The sequence below is a fragment of the Sander lucioperca genome, chromosome 13 (assembly GCF_008315115.2).
Source record: "Sander lucioperca isolate FBNREF2018 chromosome 13, SLUC_FBN_1.2, whole genome shotgun sequence".
In the NCBI taxonomy this organism is placed as follows: Eukaryota; Metazoa; Chordata; class Actinopteri; order Perciformes; family Percidae; genus Sander; species Sander lucioperca.
In genome coordinates, this window is record NC_050185.1 from 17,070,556 (window position 1) to 17,093,059 (window position 22,504).

Here is a 22,504-nt window from a genome sequence, read left to right on the forward strand (position 1 = left end):
CTTGCATAAATACAGTTACCCTAAAACTGACATTTGGATATTTGCCTTGGTAACAAAATGCTTGCTGCAAACGTAACGTTGGGTATAATGTTAGGTTAGTGTCAGGATCCCACAGTCTTCCCATTCTTCCTGCTGATTCCACACGTCTGTATCCACTTTTGTCCACTTATGTTTTCCTAAAAGCTCAGTTTTTCGGTTCGACAGCTTATAACAAGTAGTTATGGGTTCTTTACTATGTTGGTAGTGCATCCCATCACACAGCAGCTTTAGGCATTTTTCTATTGTTTGCTAGCAGACGGAATTGACAAGGAGGCACCTTCATGCAATACAAGTCAATGGAGAGCGGAGAGTGGTTTTCCCCTCCTGTTAGATGGGCTCTGACTCTATGTCTTTCCAAGAGAACATCTTAGAATTTAGACAAAGATGGTCAGTGTGAATGTTTAGTATTTTAGATAAAATGTACTTTATCAATCAACTATCAAAATAGTTGCAACCACAGACATCATAATACAAGATTGCTAAACTTATCTGTCTTTGTCATATGTTTATCTGACATGTGCTCCTGTTAACTAGTCCATCATTACACAGCAGATGTGTACACACACACACACACACACACACACACACACACACACACACACACAAAAATAGTCACACAACCACTGAGGGGACTGTTTGAGATGTCACAGTTCACACAGTGGTGTCTCCTTGACACAGCTGGGTTGAAAAAATAGATAACTCTTGTGAAGAATCTATGTGTGTGTGTGTGTGTGTGTGTGTGTGTGTGTGTCAGTAGTTTTCATACCAGGCATAACTGCCTCCCCAACATCAAAGCCTCTGTCATGCACTTTATCACAGCATAGAGGTCCCATAATATTCAATTTCACTGCATTTCTTGTCAACAATTTGACCTTTATCATCTATGCATTCATTTATTGAGTTCATTTTTCCTGAAAGACATGTTTGTGCAGGTGGCATTTTGCTACGCAGGCACCACCTCACTCCAGATTTCCCCTTACACTGTACGCCCGGTTTTCTCTCTTCTTTTGAAGTTCAGCCAAATCCCACAAAAAAATGTATAGTCAGATACAAAATGACTTCTAAAACCTTTCTGCTCGAATCGCCCTTAACATGCATGAAATTCAATTATTCTGACCTTTCCTTTCACGTCTCTCTAAAATGATACTTTTAGTGTCACAGGTTTATTGTCAAGACACACTTGAACTCTTTCCTTACAACTCTTTTACAATATTATTGATTGTAATGTTGGTGACCTAGAAATAAAACAATATTCTGTAGTAACTGCAACTTTGGGTCACTCTGGATAAAAGCATCAGATATTAAATATATGTGTAAATGTACTGAAATGTGAGGGCTCCTTTTAATTTTGACCTGGCTGTGGCTTTCCAGGAATAGACAGAAACACTGGATCTGTTTGTCCGTTGAGAGATTAGCTGATATTATTGTAATTTCTAAGGATAGACAAGGACATAGGGTAAGTCTCACAGATCATCCTGCAACTAAAAGGTTACAAGTTCAGGCACAGATGTGTGTGTCAGAAGTATAAAGGGACGAAATACTAATCAAACTGTAGTAATAATGTCTCAAAAACACAAGCCTGTTTTTGCCATCTAATGGCACGTTCTATAATGCTAAGTTTACTCCTCACAGACCCTATAATTGTGCCTGGTAAAATGTTGAACATACATAAAGTATCTTAATGTAAAATCAGTAATATTACCATTGAATTTAACCGTGCACCCAGCTCTATTATACTTAGACTACATTTTGACTTAAGGTCTTTTCCCACGGTTGGAAGTGTTAGGACACAAAATTCCCAGAAGTTAAAGTAAGATGAAAAAGAGTGAGTGGTTTGGGCAAAACAAAATACTGCGCTTACATCTGAGTACAGAACCACATCGGCATCTTTCTCCCCCCATTCTGTAGAGTAATCTTGTACTGTTTTCTCAAAACACAGAAGGTATCACTTTTTCACAGGGTACATAAACCACAACAAAGACACTTGTCAAGTCAAGTCCTCAAGTCACAGCAAAGAACAACCTTGTAATGGTGTACATGAAAAGACAGAGGGGGTCTGAACTTACTACCTAGTAAGAGATCAAAAACTTTTTCAAATCTCAGGTTGGATTAAAAAAAAACCAGCCCACATTCCAGTTAGGGAGGTGAGGATAATTATTTCAGCTGGATGTTCAACAAGCCTTTCCACCATTTTTTGCCTGAGAAAACCTTCAGGTCAATCCAATATAAACAAACCAGGATAATTACAAGCCAAATTGTTGCATTTCACTGACTCCTTGGCTAATTGTTCTCTCCTTGTCGTGTTCACTCTTAAAAACAAAAGATTGCAAGCTTATCTGCACCTACCTCCAATGATCCTCGTCCTCTTTCTGGACCTAGACTGGATCTTAGTAAACCTCCCAGTAAAGTCACTACGGTCATACATGTCCAACGACAGGGAGGCAATACGCTCCAGAACTATCCCATCCTGGCCTTGGCTCTGGTTGTCCAGATCCTGGTCCTGACCTTGGCTCAGAGAGTGGCCATTGCAGGGGTCTGAAGCGTTGCTTTCAGCCCCGAGGCTTGTAGTGCTTCCTACATCTTCTAGAGACATGTCTCCACGAGCCGCAGAGCTCAACCAACTCCTGGTAGTCTATTGTCAAAACCTGGCCCTCCTCAGAGCTAGCAGGGAGACCCTACATGATGGTTCTACAGTACACTCAGCAGGAAAAGTTAGCCTTATTCCAGAATAGCAACATTTAAAAAAAAAAATTTAAACAAACTGTTGAGGCAGTCCTAAAATCCCTGTTTTCATCTTCTTTGTCTCCTTTTTGTCCACATTTTGGTATCCAATTTCTTCTCACAGGGAATTCTTCTCTTTATGTCGCGTTTATTCAATCCAGAGACAGTGAGCTCATTTCTTTGTTGTTTCAGATACCCAGCTCTCCTGAGAGTTCAGGTTCTCCCCTCGAGAGTTTCTCACTTTCTTGCCCAAAAAACACTATCGCTGTGTCTTCTTTTCTTTGAGAGGCAATTTTATTTTCTGTGAGAGTTCAGCTTTCTTGTCCTTACGTGTCCTGTTTTTGCTCTCACCTGTTCCATTTCTTTTTCTCTCTGTCTCTCTCACCGCACTGAGTCTCTGAGGCACAGCTGTGTTTCACCGCTCTCAGGTGGTGGATAGGGGAGGGATCCAATTCCAAGAACGCAGGTTGATTGGTTGGTTTGGGAAGTTTGGGTGGTTCTCTAATCCCCTCTTCCTCTCACCGTCTTCTTTCTACTTTTTCTATCTCTAGGGGGGTTTCCAACTACCTCCCTCCTGTCATTACGGGATGTTGTGGACAATGAGAAAAGTATTTCTTTCTTGCTCACAAACCTGTTTCCATCTTTTTGGTTTTCATCCTTTCCCTCTCACATAGTAGTATAGAATGGCATGCACGTGCTTGATTCAGACAGCCAAGTCAACACATGGCATGTGGGTGTGAGCAAGAGTTAACGTCCCTGCACTCGCTGGCTGGTCGAGGCTGTTTAGCCAGTTACAGTTAGCTTGAAGTGTTAATGGTGTAGGATTACTGAAGGCAGACACACCCCTTTACAGAGGGGGAAAACAAAGCCAAGCACAAACAGAAAGTATCCTAAAAAAAGGGAGGGACAGACAGACAGTGTTTTGTGAAAGTCTTGATTAGCAGATGCTAAAGATAAACTTGATGTTGCATTGTTAAGCAGTTTGTAATCTGTCTTACTGAGCAGCTGGTTTAAAAAAAAAAAAAAAAAAGAAAGTAAAACAGTAAAAGTTATTCTTGATGGTAAAAAAACTTGGAGGGACAAGGAATTCACACTAGAACCACCAACAGTCTATTACCCCCTAAAACTGCCAGGGGGTCATTTTAACTCCCTGCTGTGACTGCATCAGCACACGCGAATTTGTAATTTCTTTAAGCAGTTATGTCATTCATTTTCATCTATTTAAAAAAAAATAAATCACTGTACAAAATAACTATTTAACAGTCATAGTTTATGGGCTTTAGGCTGTTTCATTACAGACTTAAAAAGGTCAAATACGTTTTAAAATGCAACAATAAACCGTAGGCTACAAACAAACAATAATTCAGCCATTTACACAATTAAACATTGTAGAGGAAGAACATTAAGTTAAGGTTAGACATGAATTTTGGATAATAATGTGTTGTTTTAGCTGCGCTCAACGTGACATCATGACTTCACATAAACATACACGCCACTTTCCTAAAGCCAAGTGGCGTGTTATCTGTACGCATTTTGAGCTATCGGCATGTATATATATATCTGCCGTCTGCTGTATACAGTGTAAACATACACGCCACTTTCTAAAGCCACATGGCGTGTTATCGCGAGGCTATGGTTGATTTTAACGTCACACGCGAGGGAAAAGAAAAACCGGTTGGGATTAGGAAAAAAAGAACTGGGTGGATTTAGGAAAAGAAAAACGTGGTAAGGAAACAACACACACGGGACGCGATCCCCGCTCTCCTGTGTGAAAGTCCTGTGTTTGACCCATCCACCACCACGACTAACCTCCCTACGCGGATTTTCGCCCTTTCATACTAATTGGTACGGCATCAATTCACACGCAAACACAAGGTAATGTAAGTCAATGGAGGACAAACGGCATTGATAAACACGCCAATAATGCCATACCAATTGCCGTGTCATACATACGCCACTTCATGAGAACAGTCAGCTGCGCTAAAGAAACGGTAAAATAGCCTACATTTTTCAATTAATCAATAAACTGTTGGCAACAACAAACAAACAACAAAAGTATAACTAACGCATAAAAATATATTTTAGTAGAAGAAATCGAATTTTGGATAATACACACAGACACACACAATATGTTTTGGGCCTGCGCTTTCCCAGTGTGTGCTCCCGGTTGTATAGACCAAAGATCTTCAACAGGGGGTCCGGGATCCCTAGGGGGTCCTCAGAGTGACTGCAGGGGGCCACCAAATTATTGTTTGATAATTTTGCAGGAAGTTTTCTTTTTCTTTGTAAAACTTGAAATGTCTGAAAAAATATATTAACATGAATCCAACATGTTATTAGCAAAGATAAATCAGCCTATTTGTGAAAAAAAAAACAACCAACATTGATGATATAGGCTTACTGGCCTATAGGTAGGCTAGCCACTAGGTTAGCCATCTACAGATACAGTTAGCTTAGTGATTCACTGTGCCATGTATGTTTAACATTAAAACACGATGTATAAATATATATGTCAACAATTATTTGAATAGCTTAGTACTGTATGCACCATAAAAGCTATGTGTAAAGACCTTAGGCCGCCCTACATGTTATTGTGGGCCCAGTTTAATATGCAACTCAATTTTATGCAATGTAAGTCGGGCCTTCCTGCTCCGTCTCTCTTTCAGCCAAGGGGTCCTTAGCCTAAAAATTGTTGAAGACCCCTGGTATAGACAGTTCCATCCCATAATGGTTGAGCCGAGACTAAAGAATATAAATATTTTGTTTAGCTAGTGCAGTAAGATAACATTAGCAAACACTGCTGATTCTTCCTCACTCATGCCCAAATCTAGCTTGCTCTAACTTGTGACATGGCAGCCTGCTTGTAAACAAGCAACAGCGTTGTTAAGCTAACAGGTGAGCTGTGAATGCTGAGCGCAGCAATATACAGCGGGTTTTTTTTATAAGGGGGTAAAAATGACCCCCTGGCGGTTCAAGGTCTAAATAATCTTTTTTTTTTTTTTTTTTTATACCACACCCCATATAACTTTGTGTTTTACAAACCCATTTCAGTAAAACGTAATGAACTGAGAGATGTAGGGGTTTTATAATAACAGTTACATGCATTTAAAAATGTCAGGGGGGTAAACATGACCCCTTGGTGATTCTTGTGTTAACGGAGGTCTCAAAACCCAAATTACCTTCCTGCTGCTTATCTACAAAAACAACTCTGACAGGAAGTACAGTTTACTGTTTTGGTCTTGCCCTAATTGCATGTGGTCCTGTAATGATCAGGCAATCTTCACTCCCAAGGCTAAAATAAGACATGTACCCACTCCCTCAACTCTTTATAAGCAATTTTGCTAAACAAACAAAAAACAAAAAGTAAATAGCCCTTTAACACACAGGCCAGACACTAAAGCAGTATTTATTCATCAAAAGGTGAATAATCGTAAACACACTTTTGTTCATCCTGTTTGTAGGTAGGTTAGTGTCTCAGGGGATATCTACCCTGAGGTGACTTCCTGCTGTTTATGCAACTATTGTCATGACATCAGCTCCATTAAGAGCCTCACCCAAGAGCTCTTGTGTGTGAAAACGAAACAACTTTCATATCCTCTTTGAAAAGACCGCCACACAAGTATAAGTAAATATAATGAATAACATGACAGTGAGTATATGTCAGCACAGAAAAATATACAATATATATATAGAATATAGAAAAAAATAACACAATATCTGATCAGCCTTAAAATCTTAATGTGTATTTTTCTTTCAAAAAAACAAGTGAATAAATTAGAAATTTTCCCTTTCTTCTTGGCTTAAAAGAAATAAACACAAATAATTCCTTAATGCACATTAAACAAAATTTAAAAAAAACATAATGATGGCAGATATTTTCCTAACTTCTTTATATTATTTTAGTGAGATGTTTAAATTAGGGGTGCAAGATATACCGACTCAATATCGTTAACGCGATATCACGTTGCGCAATATTATATCTAGTAGGGTTGTGCCAGTGGACGATATCATCGTCCGTCGTGACGCCACGCCCCCCACCCTGTCAAACACACACTAATCCTAGTCGCGGGCGCTGGACGGGAAATTGACAAGTGCGTCGGCCCTTTAAACTAGCAAAGACACTTGCGTCGGGCTTTGCGCTGTGCTGCGCAGGGTGCAAGATAGGGCCCCTTAAGTGGAAGCTACTTTTTCCCCCTTACGTGCAACCTATTTATGAAAAAGACCGTTGCTTTGAGCAGACTGGATTGGCTGCAGTGATACATTTTCTCTCTCTCCCTGTCACACTTTCCTTTCTCCCCTCATTGGACTAAGTTTGTCTACACTACTGTGTGCGTGCATCAATAAGTAAGTCTGATGTTATATAGGATTTATGAATGTACGTTAGCAACAGTAGGCTAATTCACGAGGGTGCTATTTTATGTGTGAGCTAATATTGCACATCTGTTCATGTGCGCTGCAAGAGTTATGTTTCTGTTTATTGAATGCGTTATTCAGTGTAAATATAACCGAGAATGTTGTTTAATCTCAGTAATGATGGTATATTAGGTTATTACTGTCGCTCTGTTAAAGGCAAACGTTCCACTGTACTGTCGTTAAAAACATCCCACTGTACTGTCGTTACGCAGATCACGGACATCTGATTGACTTTAATGCACCGTAGTTAAGCGAAAGTAGGTCAAGTTGTAATTTACTGCCCCTACCAGCAGGGCAGCATAGCCATACTGTCTATTTACAGAGGGCATTTAAATGTATGTCTGATCGTTTCTATGTTAACTGTTAGCCCATAGTAGTAGAAAAAATATTTATGTTAAGAGATATAGTAAAATACGACGACGATATCATCGTCCATTATATTGTACAACCAGTAAAACATGTCCTGTTCTGTAGACATGGTCCTTATTTATTTATTCATGTTGTACCAGTCCAATATGACTGTCAGTTGAAATAAACCTTGTGTTGTAAGAAAACGTGTTTAATTTGTTATGAATCTATTTTGATGCGTTTTCCCGTAACTTTTGTAATTTTACATATGTTTAAAAATATCAAAATCAATATCGCAATATTCATAATCGATATCGCAATATCACATTTTGTCAATATCGTGCAACCCTAGTTTAAATTGACATTTTTAACAGTTTTCCACAGTTTATATACATCAACCATCTGGCAAGGAAACAGTTAAGGGTGGCAAACAAGCTCAGGAAGGCAAGTGCCAAAGTCAGTTAGAGAGGCGTGCTATCCCCTAGGGGAGTACAACAACAGCCAAGTATGAAGACAGACACATCACTCTTACACAAACAAACAGGAGATTGTTTTTGTCCTTTCATTAAATGACAACCCTTGGCCGACCAATCAAAGAAAACACACAGGTTACCCAATCATCTTCAGGAATGTGTTGGCAAACACAAAGTAGGGCGCTGGGGTGGTGATGACGGGTGGGTCACCAGACAGTGACAATGACATTATATGCATTTCAACCGCATGTTTTTTAATCATTTGAGATCATTACATTACATTTGAGATATTCTGATCGCCGCTAGTCGCACAGTGCTTGAATGATGATAATGGACTCCACTGGGGTTCTCTGACAAGCTACTCAGATTTGTTGCTCTCTTGTTTGCTTGACCGGATTGGTCAGTTGTGTTTATACTCAGTAGGTCAAATACTGACAATCTCACTCTTCATCCACCCAGGATAATCCCATCTATTCTCCCCTTGGCACTCTTTTAAACTCTGTAATGTAAATTAGTCTCTTTATTGTTTTTACATGGGTGTATGAGTAGACAGTTGATAACACTGATCTGAGATACAGTAGTTGACAAGATTCATATCCTTATCTGTATATAAACACAGGAAGTCTAATAAATCACCTCAGATAAATGCATTTTATTATTCGAATACACAAAAAAAACTGGAGGTTAATTATCATGCCACATACATCACTGATAACCATAATTATTTCTTTTTTACTATTTTAACCTTATTATTTCTTAGGTTAGTAAGCAGAAGTTGCACATAAATCAGACTGAATATGAATTAGAAGGTATAAGCGTCACCTTCCAGGCATTGTGCAGACATGCGTTGCTTGACTGGGACAACCAAACACACCCAAACAGACATACATACCTCTGCTGACTGACATAAAAAGCGTCACTAACTGTGCGCTGCATTTGAATTTAGGGCGGGAAAGTCGTCCGAGACACTCAGATTGTATTACTTGGCAAAGCAGCAAATACAAGCGCTTTCATCAGTGGGTCATATCATGCTCAATCACCATTGTTTTAACTCACTTTTTGATAGATAGGTACTTTCTAGACAATTAACTACTTTAAAGAAATGCAAACAAGCCAGAGTGGTTTTCTTGACTACGCACTGAGTAGATAGGTCTGGCAATGCGAGACTATCCAAACCCCAACTTTATATCTATCTAGTCTCCTTGTTATTGTCTTTCTCTGATGTCCCAATAAACAGAAATATGTCCTTGCTAATGGGTGTATAGAGCTGGAGAAGTGGGACTAGACAAAGACTAAGTGGTGCCAAACAGCCTCACATACAGTCTGAATATAAACTATCTCCTCTCCCATGCAGAAATGGTCTAGGTCAAAAGGTAGCCGCAAGGAATGTGTCATCATCACTTTTTGGTGCTTATTACTATTATCATTAACGATCTTCTTTGTTTCTTTACTTCCTTGTTTGAACTTTTCTACTTCAACACCCATTGACTTCTTTGATTTACTTGTTATCTAGCATTAGGCTAGTTTGTGTATTAAATGGCCTCTAAAGTAATTTGAGAAGTTACCAACCCTATGTTTTAAATTTGGGTGGTGGAAGTTGTGCCTTTAAGTTTACTGCATGACTTGTGCCTTTAAGCATACTACACAAGATACTATCAGCAGACACCACACACATTTTTTTGGCTACATAGCCGAAAAAGGTGTGGTGTTTGTGTATCTTGTTCTTTTATCTTCTTTTAACATTCAGAAGCAGCCTTACCCCATAAACCACTTCTTCCCTGATTATCATCCCTTCACTAATCATTTAAATTGCACCCTTCAAGACCTCTGTTACAACAGGAAACATTTTATTTCTCCTGTCACTCAAATATGCTGTCATGTTAACAGTTGCCCAGATCATCCCGGATGCTCAGCAACCCGGTCTAACAAGAGAACTGAGGGCATAAACAAGTTTACTTTTGGCCTATGCATTTCAGCAAAACTCTAGTTCAGGGGTTCACTGGGATGAAGGGTAAAATTAATGATAGGAGTGCCTTATTGCAAGAATCAATCTCTGCAGCTTTGTATCACAAACATTACTGTTCTGCTGACAGTTGCAGCCTGAGATTTATTCTGAGTCCATATGATTAAGTACACATTTTGAGTACATGTCAACACCATCACAGATAAATACATGAAGACTATTTTTAACTGGACATCTTAAAAAGCACATACCAAGTAACATTGTTGTTTGCTTATGACAATATCAATTATTAATCTATCATTGGATTTTGGTCACTATACATGCAATGCTGCATTCCTAACGGGCTGGTGTTTTAACAAAGTAACTGACATAGTATGTTTATTTACTGCATGTTTATATTAGCATTACACTAAGTGACTAGAGCACTCAGGGTGCTGCACACATGCCTTCTCAGAGTAAAAGTAATACTTCCCTCTTAACCTGTTTTGCTACCAGGGCAGCAGTAGCCTGATTATCAGATTTAACTGCATTTCCTTTTTACTTTACTTTAAGTTATTGTCCATAAGATTTTCATGTAGTTAATTGTCTAGAAAGTACCTATCTATCAAAAAATGAGTTAAAACAATGGTGATTGAGCATATGACCCACTGATGAAAGCCCTTATATTTGCTGCTTTGTCAAGTAATAGAATCTGAGTGTCAGACAGACAGAGAAAGAAGAACGTTCAATTTCAAGTCCAAATAAAAATAAACAAAAAAATAAACTCAGTTTCAGGGCGCCGTCAGCAGATTCGGCAGCGGCGCTAGCCCATGGAGAGCTTCAGGGATCACCATCACTTGCCATCCCGTCTTGGGTACTGAAACCCGGTGCTAATATGGCACCGGTGCCTAAACGACCGGTATCTACTGGACCAAATAGCACCGCGTATTTCGCTGCCTCATTACGGTGCCACTGAAATGCCTGCGCTTCTCTCCAATGCACCAAAACAGACTTTACAGGCAACAGAAGCATCACTGCACCTGACGCTAGTTAAGACTACACGACAGCGGGTAATGTTAGCCTACCGTTAGCTAGTAGCTGGCTTAAACACAGTTAAAATGCTGACAGCTAACGTTAAACGGTGTAAAGTGTGACTGTATTTCACTGCAGAGGATTCCAACACCGGGACAAAACAGTAGTGGTGGGTGGATCGATCCAAATATCGATAATATCAATACCGACGTTGGTATTGATATTGATCAATGCCAGTGTAATGAGATTGATACTTTAGTTTCATTTTCTCTCCAGTATGCACTGCTGCGGTTTCATCAAAGAGGCGACCTGGCTGTTTTTTGTGCATGTTATAGGTTACAAAGTGAAAAAGCCCAAAGTCCACCCCAAAGGGACTTACCATCTCCAACAGAAAACACTGTTCACAAACTGCTCCAAACAGCTCTATTGTAGTCCAGCCTTTACTTCCGTGACGAACATGCGTCACTTTGTAACACACGTTATAATGCTCGCCTAGCTGCTAGCGTGGCACTCCCTCATGTTCTGCTTCTGACTGGCTAGTAGTCCTTACCTAGGTACTGAGCATGTGCGACTCCCAACAAAGATGGAATAGAAGTGAGATGCCTCACTCTGTAGCTAAAACAGAGAGCTCAACACACAGGGTGAAAAGAGGAGCTGCAGCAATGTGCAGTACAACAAAAATATGGTGTTTTTTGAAAATGTAAACCTATTCTGATATAACCTCTAAATACAACTATGAATCTGAAAATGAGCATAATATGAGCACTTTAATGACTTAGCTTTGTGCTCTTTTTCGTTTTACTTTTTTGAAAAGTATCGGTTCAGGCAGCGGCACCGTTTTAAAAGTTTCGCTTTACCACCGGTATCGGAAAAGACACAAACGATACCCAACCCTAACCCTGAACCTGCTCGCCCATTCCCACCTCGGGCTTCAGGCCGGCTTATTTTATCAATAAACGGTGTAAATATTTTCTTCCCTGCACATCTGCTCAGGTTGGTTCAGATGTTAGCACTGTTAGCCATGTTGTGTCAGCTAATGTTAGCAATGTAACAACAGACACAACTAGGAATACTGCCACTGCTGATACAACTGATCACAGTAATAGCAACAACAAAAACAGCCAGATGCCCTTTGTCTGTTCTCCTGTCATCATCAGGCCTACATATTGGCTCTACAATGGTGCCCCCTTGAGCCCATTAGAGAAATAATATTTCTGCTTATGCAATTAGTCACATTTCTGATTCAGGAGGTCAGTTTTAAACCACTTTCAGGCACTATTTGACATATATGTTTGTTCATTTTTAGACTGTACTGTTCCTTTCTAAGGACAACCCCCTTTGGAACTTGGGACAGGAAAATTATTTCAGGCAAAATTTTGTAAATTAATGTGTCTAGTGTACTGAAGGACCTGAGTTTAAAACCTCAAAGGAGACATTAAAAGCCTGTCAATTAGTGTGAACTCTGTAAGGAAGGAGGGGGAATACGCACTACCACATTCATTAATTCATGCACAAATATGGAAGTGCACATACAAACACTCCGTACAGTATGCCCCTCAGCCTTTCCATACAAATAGAGCTGTGTTATGTAACCCTATCTCTGGGGTCTCTAATGGCAGACTAATGCATCAGCAAACAGCCTTAGAGCTCCATCAAATCTAACAGCAGTAAAACAACATTCCCTGACCAATTAAGTCCTAAATCAAACACACAAAACACACAAGTCAAATTAATTAATTCTCAACCAAACTTCTAGATAATTAAATCCACACAAGGCTCAAACAGGTTTATCAGATCAATAAAAGTAAAAGAGTATTCTGCGTCTCTCTAAGCAATATTTACGAGAAGAGCTCGCCCATAAAAGAAGCACTAATCTCTAGCGCAACAGCACCTGAGGCAAAGTCAGATAGGGAGTGTGAGGGTGTGAAGTGTACCAATGGCTCTGTATATGTGTGGACTTGTGTGTGCCTGTCAGAAACACCAGGTTATGTTAGCCAGTGGGAGTGAGGTGCCGGGAGGTATCTATGGAAACGATGACAGCAAGAAAAGATAGATAGTGCACCAGCTGACTCGGGAGCGAGGGAGGTCAAACACAGTTTCTGCTCATTTCCCACAGGCGGATGAAGTTCAGTAACATCAGTACAGCGGAGCAACAGAGCTAAAATAGTGCACTGTGTCACTGGGTAAAAATGAGACCATGACCTAGAACACGCACACACATACACACACAACACGTGTGAAACCATTTAACCACAGCGTCCCCACTTGAGCCAAAGATGTTTCTCACAATGTCATACTCCATCCCTCTCTCCCCGTTTCTTGCCCCTCTCTACTATCAACTAACCACTAAAGACAAAATGCCATAAATATAAAATATAAATATACTCTAGTAGGCATTATGGTCATGTCATCCATGATTAGATGGTTGTACGATTCATTTCTTGCAGTGGAACTGGGGTTTCAACACACACTAGTGAACAGGAATTACCATAAAGAATGGAAGCCTGGCGCTGCTGGCACAATTTAACTTCTGAAATAGAGTGTAGAATGCATATTCATTATGCAATTTTAGTATACCATAAATAACTTTTAGGAAACTGAGCACCATCATACTCATACTGAGTAAATGGATCTCTGAAACCCTTGCCTTTAAGTTGTCAAGTAAGGTGTGAAACAATCTACTGGACTGGTAATTGTACAACTGGAGACATTTCACTATTCATCTACATGGCCTCTTCAATTCTGATGTCTGACACACACAGAGACGTATACATGCATGGTACATATTGAGGAAGCTCAACCATTGCTGCATTATTACACAGACAAATGGTCTGAACAAGGCATTAAGAAGCATATTTCTGTAAAACTGGAACAACTCTTAATGCTTAGTGCCAATGATTTAAAAAAATGTTTTCACTCACAGGATTATATGGGTTCAAGTTACTTCAATTTCAATTCAATTCAATTTATAGTATCAAATCATAACAAGAGTTATCTCGAGACACTTTACAGATAGAGTAGGTCTAGACCACACTCTATAAAGCCCCAACAATTCCAATAGTTCCCCAAGAGCAAGCATTAGCAGTGGCTATTGCGACAGTGGCGAGGAAAAACTCCCTTTTAGGAAGAAACCTCGGCAGACCCAGACTCTTGGTGGGCGGTGTCTGACGGTTGGGGTTATGACGGTACAGGATGTAGCGTAGCACAGCAGAGCATGGGTGGACGCGGTGGACGCAGCAGGACGTAGCCGGGCATTGCAGGGAATCGCAGAGCGTAGCAGGGTGTAGCAGGTCCATAGCCACAGCTGCACCCAAGACCCAGATCTTGGTGTCACCCTAATCCGAGGCGATGTTCTGGGCGAAGAAGAAACATAAGGACTCCGGGGAGTAAACTCCCCAGAGCTAGGTGAGTAACAAGCACTTCTGAGACAGAATGTGCATAAAAGGAAACAAAAGAAAAGAGCGTGTCATAAGAAGGAACTTCCTCGGCAGTCTAGAATTATAACAGCATAACTAGGAGAGGCACTATATTATTGATTATACGATAGGTAAATCTGATGACTGTAAATAGAAGCAGAGAAAAGCAGGGGTGCTGTGTCTGCAGCTATACAACCTGCCCCGCCGGTCTAGGCGTTCACTGCAACTCCTCACTCCCTAACTATAAGCTTTATCAAAGAGGAGAGTTTTCAGTTTAGTCTTAAATGTAGCGACGGTGTCTGCCCCCCGAACCCAGATTGGGAGCTGGTTCCACAGGAGAGGAGCCTGATAGCTGAAGGCTCTGCCTCCCATTCTACTTTTAGAGACTCTAGGAACCACAAGTAACTCTGCATTCTGGGAGCGTAGTGCTCTAGTGGGACAATAAGGTACTAAGAGGTCCCCAAGATATGAAGGAGCTTGACCATTTAGAGCTTTATAGGTCAGAAGAAGGATTTTAAATTCAATCCTGGATTTTACAGGAAGCCAATGGAGAGAAGCTAATACAGGAGAAATATGATCTCTTTTCTTAGTTCTTGTCAGAAAACGCGCTGCAGCATTCTGGATCAGCTGGAGAATCCTAACGGACTTATTTGAGCATCCTGATAATAAGGAATTACAGTAGTCCAGCCTGGAAGTAACGAATGCATGGACTAGTTTTTCTGCATCGTTTTGAGATAGGATGTTCCTAATTTTAGCAATGTTACGAAGGTGAAAAAAAGCTGTTCTAGAGGTTTGTTTTAGATGGGCATTAAAGGATATATCCTGATCAAAAATAACTCCTAGATTTCTGACAGTAGTACTGGAGGCCAGGGCAATGCCATCCAGAGTAATTATATCTTCGGCTAATGAGGTTCGTAGGTGTTTCGGGCCCAGCACAATAACTTCGGTTTTGTTTGAGTTTAACATCAGGAAATTGTAGGCCATCCATGATTTTATATCTTTAATGCAAGCTTGAAGTTTAGCTAGCTGGCTGGTTTCGTCTGGCTTGATTGACAGATATAATTGGGTGTCATCCGCATAACAGTGAAAGTTAATTGAGTGTTTCCTAATAATATTGCCTAGAGGAAGCATATATAAGGAGAATAGAATTGGTCCAAGCACTGAGCCTTGAGGAACGCCATGGTTAATTTTAGCGTAATTGGAGGATTTATTGTTAACATTAACAAATTGCGATCAATCAGAGAAGTAGGACTTAAACCAGTTTAGTGCGATTCCTTTAATGCCAACTAAATGTTCCAGTCTCTGTAAGAGGATGGTATGGTCAATAGTATCGAATGCAGCACTAAGATCTAATAAGACAAGTACGGAGACAAGTCCTTTGTCAGATGCAGTTAGAAGGTCTTTAGTAATTTTCACCAGTGCCGTCTCTGTGCTATGATGCTTTCTAAATCCTGACTGAAAGTCCTCAAATAAGCTATTGCTATGTAGAAAATCACATAACTGATTAGCGACTACTTTCTCAAGGATCTTGGAGAGAAAGGGAAGGTTAGATATAGGTCTATAGTTGGCTAAGACCTCAGGGTCGAGGGTGGGTTTTTTCAGTAGAGGTTTTATCACAGCTACTTTAAATGACTGCGGTACATAACCTGTCAATAAAGACATATTTATCATATCTAGCAATGAAGTGTTAACCACGGGTAATGCTTCTTTAAGTAGCCTCGTTGGGATGGGGTCTAAGAGACAGGTAGATGGCTTTGCTGAAGAGACCTTTAACATTAATTGTTGAGGGTTTATAGGATAAAAGCAATCTAAGTATATGTCAGGTCTAGTCGTTCTTTCTAGCAGTCGGTCAGTTAAAGGTGACCCATTAGAGGTTGGGGGCAAGAGGTGATGAATAGTATCTCTAATTGTTATAATTTTATCGTTAAAGAAACTCATGAAGTCATCACTACTCAGAGCTATAGGAATAGATGGCTCAATAGAGCTGTGGCTATCTGTCAGCCTGGCTACAGTGCTGAAAAGAAACCTTGGGTTGTTCTTATTTTCTTCTATTAGTGATGAATAATAGTTTGATCTGGCCTTTCTTAGGGTCTTCCTATAGGTTTTCAGACTGTCTTGCCAGTCTAAACGAGATTCTTCCAGTTTGGTAGAACGCCATTTACTTTCAAGTTTGCGCGAGATTTGCTTTAATTTTCGAGTTTGGGAGTTATACCAAGGTGCTAGTTTCCTTTGCTTCATCGTCTTCTTTTTAAGGGGAGCAACAGAGTCTAAAGTAGTCCGTAGGCAGGCCGTAGCACCGTCTACGAAATTATCAATTTGAGAGGGACTAAAGTTTACATAAAGATCCTCTGTTATATTACGGCACGGTAATGAGTTTAGTGCTGTTGGAATATCTTCCTTGAATTTAGCTATAGCACTGTCAGATAGGCTTCTAGCGTAGAAGCTTTTATCTAATTTCGTATAATCGGGTAGTAAGAATTCGAAAGTTATTAAGAAGTGGTCTGATAATAAAGGATTTAGCGGGAATACTATTACGTCTTCAATTTTGATGCCATATGCCAGCACAAGGTCAAGGGTGTGGTTAAAACAGTGCGTGGCCTCGTGCACCCTCTGACTGAAACCAATTGAATCTAGTAGTGAGTTGAAAGCAATACTAAGGCTATTGCTGTCAACGTCCACATGGATATTAAAATCACCTACAATAAGTACTTTGTCTGATTTTAGGACTAGACATGATAAAAACTCTGAGAATTCCGATAAAAATTCAGAATATGGACCTGGTGCTCGGTAGACAACAACAAATATAATAGGCTGTACTGTTTTCCATGTTGGATGCTGAAGATTAAGAACGAGATTTTCAAAAGAGTTATAATTTAGTTTAGGAATTAGTTTAGAAATTTGAGTATTAATATGAGTCGGAGGAGTGGCTTCATTTAGACTGACATACTCTTCATGGCCCAGCCATGTTTCAGTTAGACAGAAAAGATCAATTTGATTATCGGATATCAATTCGTTTACTAGTATTGCTTTAGAAGACAGAGATCTGATATTTAGTAGACCGCATCTAATTTTCCTATCCTGTTCTATCATTGCAGTGGTAGTTGTAATTCCAATTAGGTTGTTAAGTATTGCCCCTCTTTTGGTTACCTGTGATTTAACTGATCTGAGTCGAGTTACAGACACTGTCTCGTTTTTTGGGGCAGGTTGTGGCTGACGTGAACTGGATGCTAAATTGACTATGTTTGCAGTCAACTTCTTATTACTTAGGGAATTCAACACTTTGTATGGTCTATTGTTGATTATAACTGGAATAGTACTAGTACTACATGTTACCCTGCAGAAAACATTTTCAGATTCATTCACTTGTAAAGTGCCATTAGGATCAATACCTGGGGGGCATGAATCTGTGATATTTTCAACAGAATGTCAATACTTAACTATATATACTATATGTAAGTTTTTTAACGTTTCTGAAACTGTGTACATTTTCATCTAATGATCATATCATTCTGACAGGTCACAGATTTCTTTGTAACTCCGGAAAAGCCTATGCAGCCAGGTAAAAGGTAGCAGGAGATTTCTTTATATAGGCCTAGGCCTAATTGTATTTTAATTTTATTTTAGAAGTTCTGTTGTAGTTATGGCTGATGCTGGGGCAGGGCCATCACAGAAAAAAAGGAAATTAAACAAACAAACAAAACAAAAAGACAACTAAAAGCTAAAAGGGAAAGTGACAGACAACGGGCAAAACCTGAGTCATTCTCGGTCTGGCTTTCAACAGATGGAGACAATTACGGGATTGTAAATTATTCAAAACCGACCCCAAATTAGCCCTCAGGTATGTAATATGTCTATTTCATCAATAACGTTACAATGTGCGATGTGGTTGTACGTCAGTAGCCAAAATTAAATTACATCCCCCTTCCATTTAGCACCCGTTTTTTATTTATTTTCAGTCCGTGTTTGTGTTGGCCTACTATTTTCTTTTCCCTTGTCCCCCTGTACTTGTGTAAAGAGTCCTTGGGTTTCATGAAATGTGCTATATTAATCTAAGTTATTATTACGTTGGTTGCTACAACAAACTCTAAATGCTTTGGCTTGTGACAGTGATAACGTCACCCGGTTTAGCTCACGATACATCTAAAGAAGACTAAGTTACCGTATGTAACACCTGAAATGCAACGATGCAACTGTAACGTATTCTCTTATTGTAAATGAAGGATTTTTCTGTCTGAGCAAAACATTCATTGCAACTATATGACCTCCCAGTAATGCTAACTCAGTAATACAGTGGTCAATACAACACCATAAAGAAAAGACCTTCACGACAGCAGTGTAAAAACTGTATGGCAAAAACACAACCGCTTTTGTCCAAAGCGGCTGCTAGATAAGAATGAAGATGAGGAAAAAATAGGCTAGTGAAGAATAGAGATATTCCATAACCCTGAGATAGGTTTTGTAAATTAAGGACAGATATGTAGGACTGGTGGAAACGTCACAGAAGCACAGCGCTGTGACACACATGACATGCTGTCTGTGTGGGTTACTTGTAGTCCAGACACAGAACAATGGAGATAACTGGGTCGCCGTTGCCGACTGGCTGTGCCAAACAGCTGGAGAGATGGAGAGGGTAATGATTGAGGAAGGAGGGGAGGGAGAGTGAGGAATGGGATTAAAATATGAGCATGAACAGAAGAGAATTAGGCAGGGGGACAAGTATGATCATCCTGATACATGGAGATCCTATAACAGGTTCAGGAACAAGACCACACTTCTCTCTCCCACTAATTTAAATCGTCTGCGTCTCACTAGTTGACCCACCTGTGACTCACTTATGCAATCACCTGTCCAGTCCTATATATATCTAACCCTCTCTCACTGGTTCGTCTCGGTACTCACAACCCTCCCCCCAAACCCTTTTCTACTCCTCTCTCCCCTTGTAGGGCACCACGGCAGCTCAGCGGTTAACACCATTGCCTTACAACAAGAAGATCCTGGACATAACCACCGGTGATGATGAAGCCAGAAGCTCATCGAGGCGTACCCCCATCCTGAGTCTCGACACCCGGGTTCCCAGACGTTCAAGACACACCACGACCCCGTTCAATTCCCTGGCCGGCCCTCTTTTTCAACCCTCTCCTCAGTCCTTTCCATCCCTCTCCTCAACCCCTTTTTTTATCTCTTTCCTCGACCCTAATCGCCCCACCGAACATGACCGTTACAAATTAAACTACTTTTATACTGAACAATGGTGTGGTTTTGTTAGTGAACTACTACTTAACTTCACAACCAAAAAGAGCGTGGGTATTCATCGAAGTACAATACACAAAACATACATATAAATCAGTGTATGATTTAGTTTTGCTATATATATATATATATATATATATATATATATATATATATGACTGTATGTAAATAATACATGCTGTGACACTGGCTTTCTCTCACAAAATATTCAAGCTGACTCCTGAGCATCTCAGCAGCAGAATAATAAAGTGCACTGCACAGTTTCTCATGCAGGATGATGCACGCCACTGAACCATGACCAATTTGAAGGCTGTGTTTCAATCTACAACCCATAATGTATATAATCTATGCAATCATCTCTACAATGAGGAAAAACATCAGTGAGTGGTCCAAAGGCTCAGGCATGGTATCAGACAGTCATGTCTTTAGTTACGTTACCGTTACACTACGAAATGTAATAGCTATATTGTATATATGCCCCAGAACTGTATTCGTTAGCGACTAGCAATGGTGACCTGGCTGGTATATCATTAATGTAAGCTACCTAGCTAGTAGCTAACATGCAGTGTAGCATATTTTCTTTCACCGCCATCACGAAGTGTGTATTTAATCGCCGTCGCTGTTATTAACATAAAGACTGTTGCTTAGCTAATCTGCCTCACAAAGCAACGCAGCATTGTTGTGCTACCAAGGAAACGTGGAAGCGTGTTTAGGTTAATCACGTTTTATTTTATATTTGCTAATGGGTGTCGACCACTATAACCAGCTATGCCTGTAGCTAGCTCGGTAGCCAGCAGGCTAGTACAAGCCTCTGTGGTAACGTTACTTATATCGTAATATCAAGACATTGCTCGGCGTCTTTGTAGTCAACACAGCACCATTAAACACCACCAGACACAGCACTAATGAGACATTTAACTGAACCGTACCTTTTCGGCGTCAACCTTGGCGACTACAGGCTCATTTCCTGGCACGGATTCTTTGTTTATGTGATTTAGTGGCTTGTTTTCATCAATCCGTCTCGTCTCTCTCCTCCGGGAGTCGTGCCGCCCCGGCTGACAGCACTACTGCTCGGGATGACAGGGCCCCGCCCTTAGCAACCAATCACATGCCGAGGTTCTGAAAACTGAGGCAAGGGACGTTTCCTATTGGTTGGCAGCTGTGCCTATCAACATGTCACTAGGGGTGCAACTTCGTCCAAGGGCAGGACACCTGCCACGGAAGGATGCTGAGCGCCGCAGGTGCGGTCAAATCAAGCGATGAAAGGTCCGTAGAAAAAAATTGAAAAGCCATCTTGTGGTATGACTACAGTGTGCCAAGGCAGCTGCACAAACAAATGACGAAATATAGTCACTATCTCTTAAGCATGAATTTGTGTTCAAGTTTTTTTTTTTATTTGAAATATTACTAAATAAGCTACTAGTCACACATCCAAATCAACACTTCATTTCATAAGGTGAGCACTTTTATTTTTTAAACGAATTCCACATATTATTTTTTATACTGTTTATCTTTTACTAGTCTGGATTCATTTCCTCGGATGTTCCGCAGGATGTCCCTCACCTTCCGCTTTCTTTTTGTTGCCATTCTTTAACTCCTTTCGCTTCAGGAGACAACAGCCAGACATTCCGAGCTACAGTAGCAAGCTACATGCTGAAAAAGGCAAGTTTTGGATTGTGCAATAAGGCAGGCCTGCTTGGTTTGTTCGGGGAATGATTGTAAATATTTACTAACAATACGTTTATGGCATTGACTATCTAACTGGAACGTTTTGGCAGGGATTTGTTATGGACAAAATGCACACAGCGGTACACTAATAAAAGCAAATTGCTTTTAACCATGTATCAGCTAATTTATATAGCTCATGTTACTGTATTGTGTAATACTTAACTTCAGTTAATATTGTATGTGGCGTTTTCTTTTGCAAGGTGCAAATGTTCCACCAAAACAAGTTTCTTCCTGAGACCATTTTGCAGAGCCACCGTCCTTGCGTTCGGAGCTTAGCGCTGCCCAAGACGATTGTGATTGGTTTAAAGCAGGGGTCTTCAACGTTTTTTTAAGCCAAGGACCCCTTAACTGAAACAGAGACGGATCAGGGACCCCCTACTACATATATTGTATAAAATAAAGTTGTATATTAAACTGGGCCTACAATAACTTTTAGGGCAGCCTAAAGCCTTTATACATTTTTCTGCATAGAATACTAAGCTATTCAAATAGCCTAATAATTGTTGCCATGATTTTATAAATCATAATGTGGAACAGTCAATCCTTTGGGATGAACTGTATCTGTGCTACCTTAGTGACTACCTTACCTATGGGCCAGTAAGCCTATCATCAGTGGGGATTTATATTAGCTAATAATATGTTGGAATCATGTTAAGACTTTTTATTTTTTTTTTAAAAACGGTCAATAACAATAATTTGGAAGCCCCCCTGCAATGACTCTGAGGACCCCTAGGGGTCCCGGACCTCCTGTTGAAGATCCCTGGTTTAAAGAAATGCAAACAGAGCGTTTTTTTTTCTCCTATCTTGGAATGTATGTGTGGAGAAGCCAGACCTTACTTTGCAGCGCTGTGGAGTAAGGTCTAGCAACGCAAGACTAATCTCTTACTTGGTGTGTACGGCAGCATTTATACTAATATATGCTATTTTTATATGACTTCTATCAATTCTTTAGCCTATATTTCAAATTATTCAAATGTATCAAACCGATTTGTTAAAAGTATGCTACTGATGTTCCTTGATTAAAAAACAATGTCATAATCAATCGGCCTATACTATACAGTCATACATTTCTATTTAACAATGGAAACATATGATTTGCTTATGTTGAACAACTAACAGCTCTAATTAAGTTTTGGTAGCTC

The 22,504-nt window shown here is 40.1% G+C and overlaps 1 protein-coding gene across 5 annotated transcripts in view; it reads right to left on the minus strand.

Annotated features, from left to right (window-relative positions):
- Positions 1-20,707, minus strand: part of fryb (furry homolog b (Drosophila)) — a 76,850-nt gene extending 56,143 nt beyond the window's left edge. For 2 of the 5 annotated variants that reach the window (XM_031280565.2, XM_031280562.2), the window contains exon 1: positions 2,386-3,458. In XM_031280565.2, the coding sequence (XP_031136425.1) occupies positions 2,386-2,632 (247 nt within the window). In that variant the 5' untranslated portion in view covers positions 2,633-3,458. Of the gene's footprint in view, positions 1-2,385; positions 3,459-20,560 lie in introns of those variants that run through there. The other 3 variants (XM_031280568.2, XM_035990964.1, XM_031280563.1) reach the window with 3 other exon arrangements.
- Between the last annotated feature and the right edge of the window lie 1,797 nt (positions 20,708-22,504).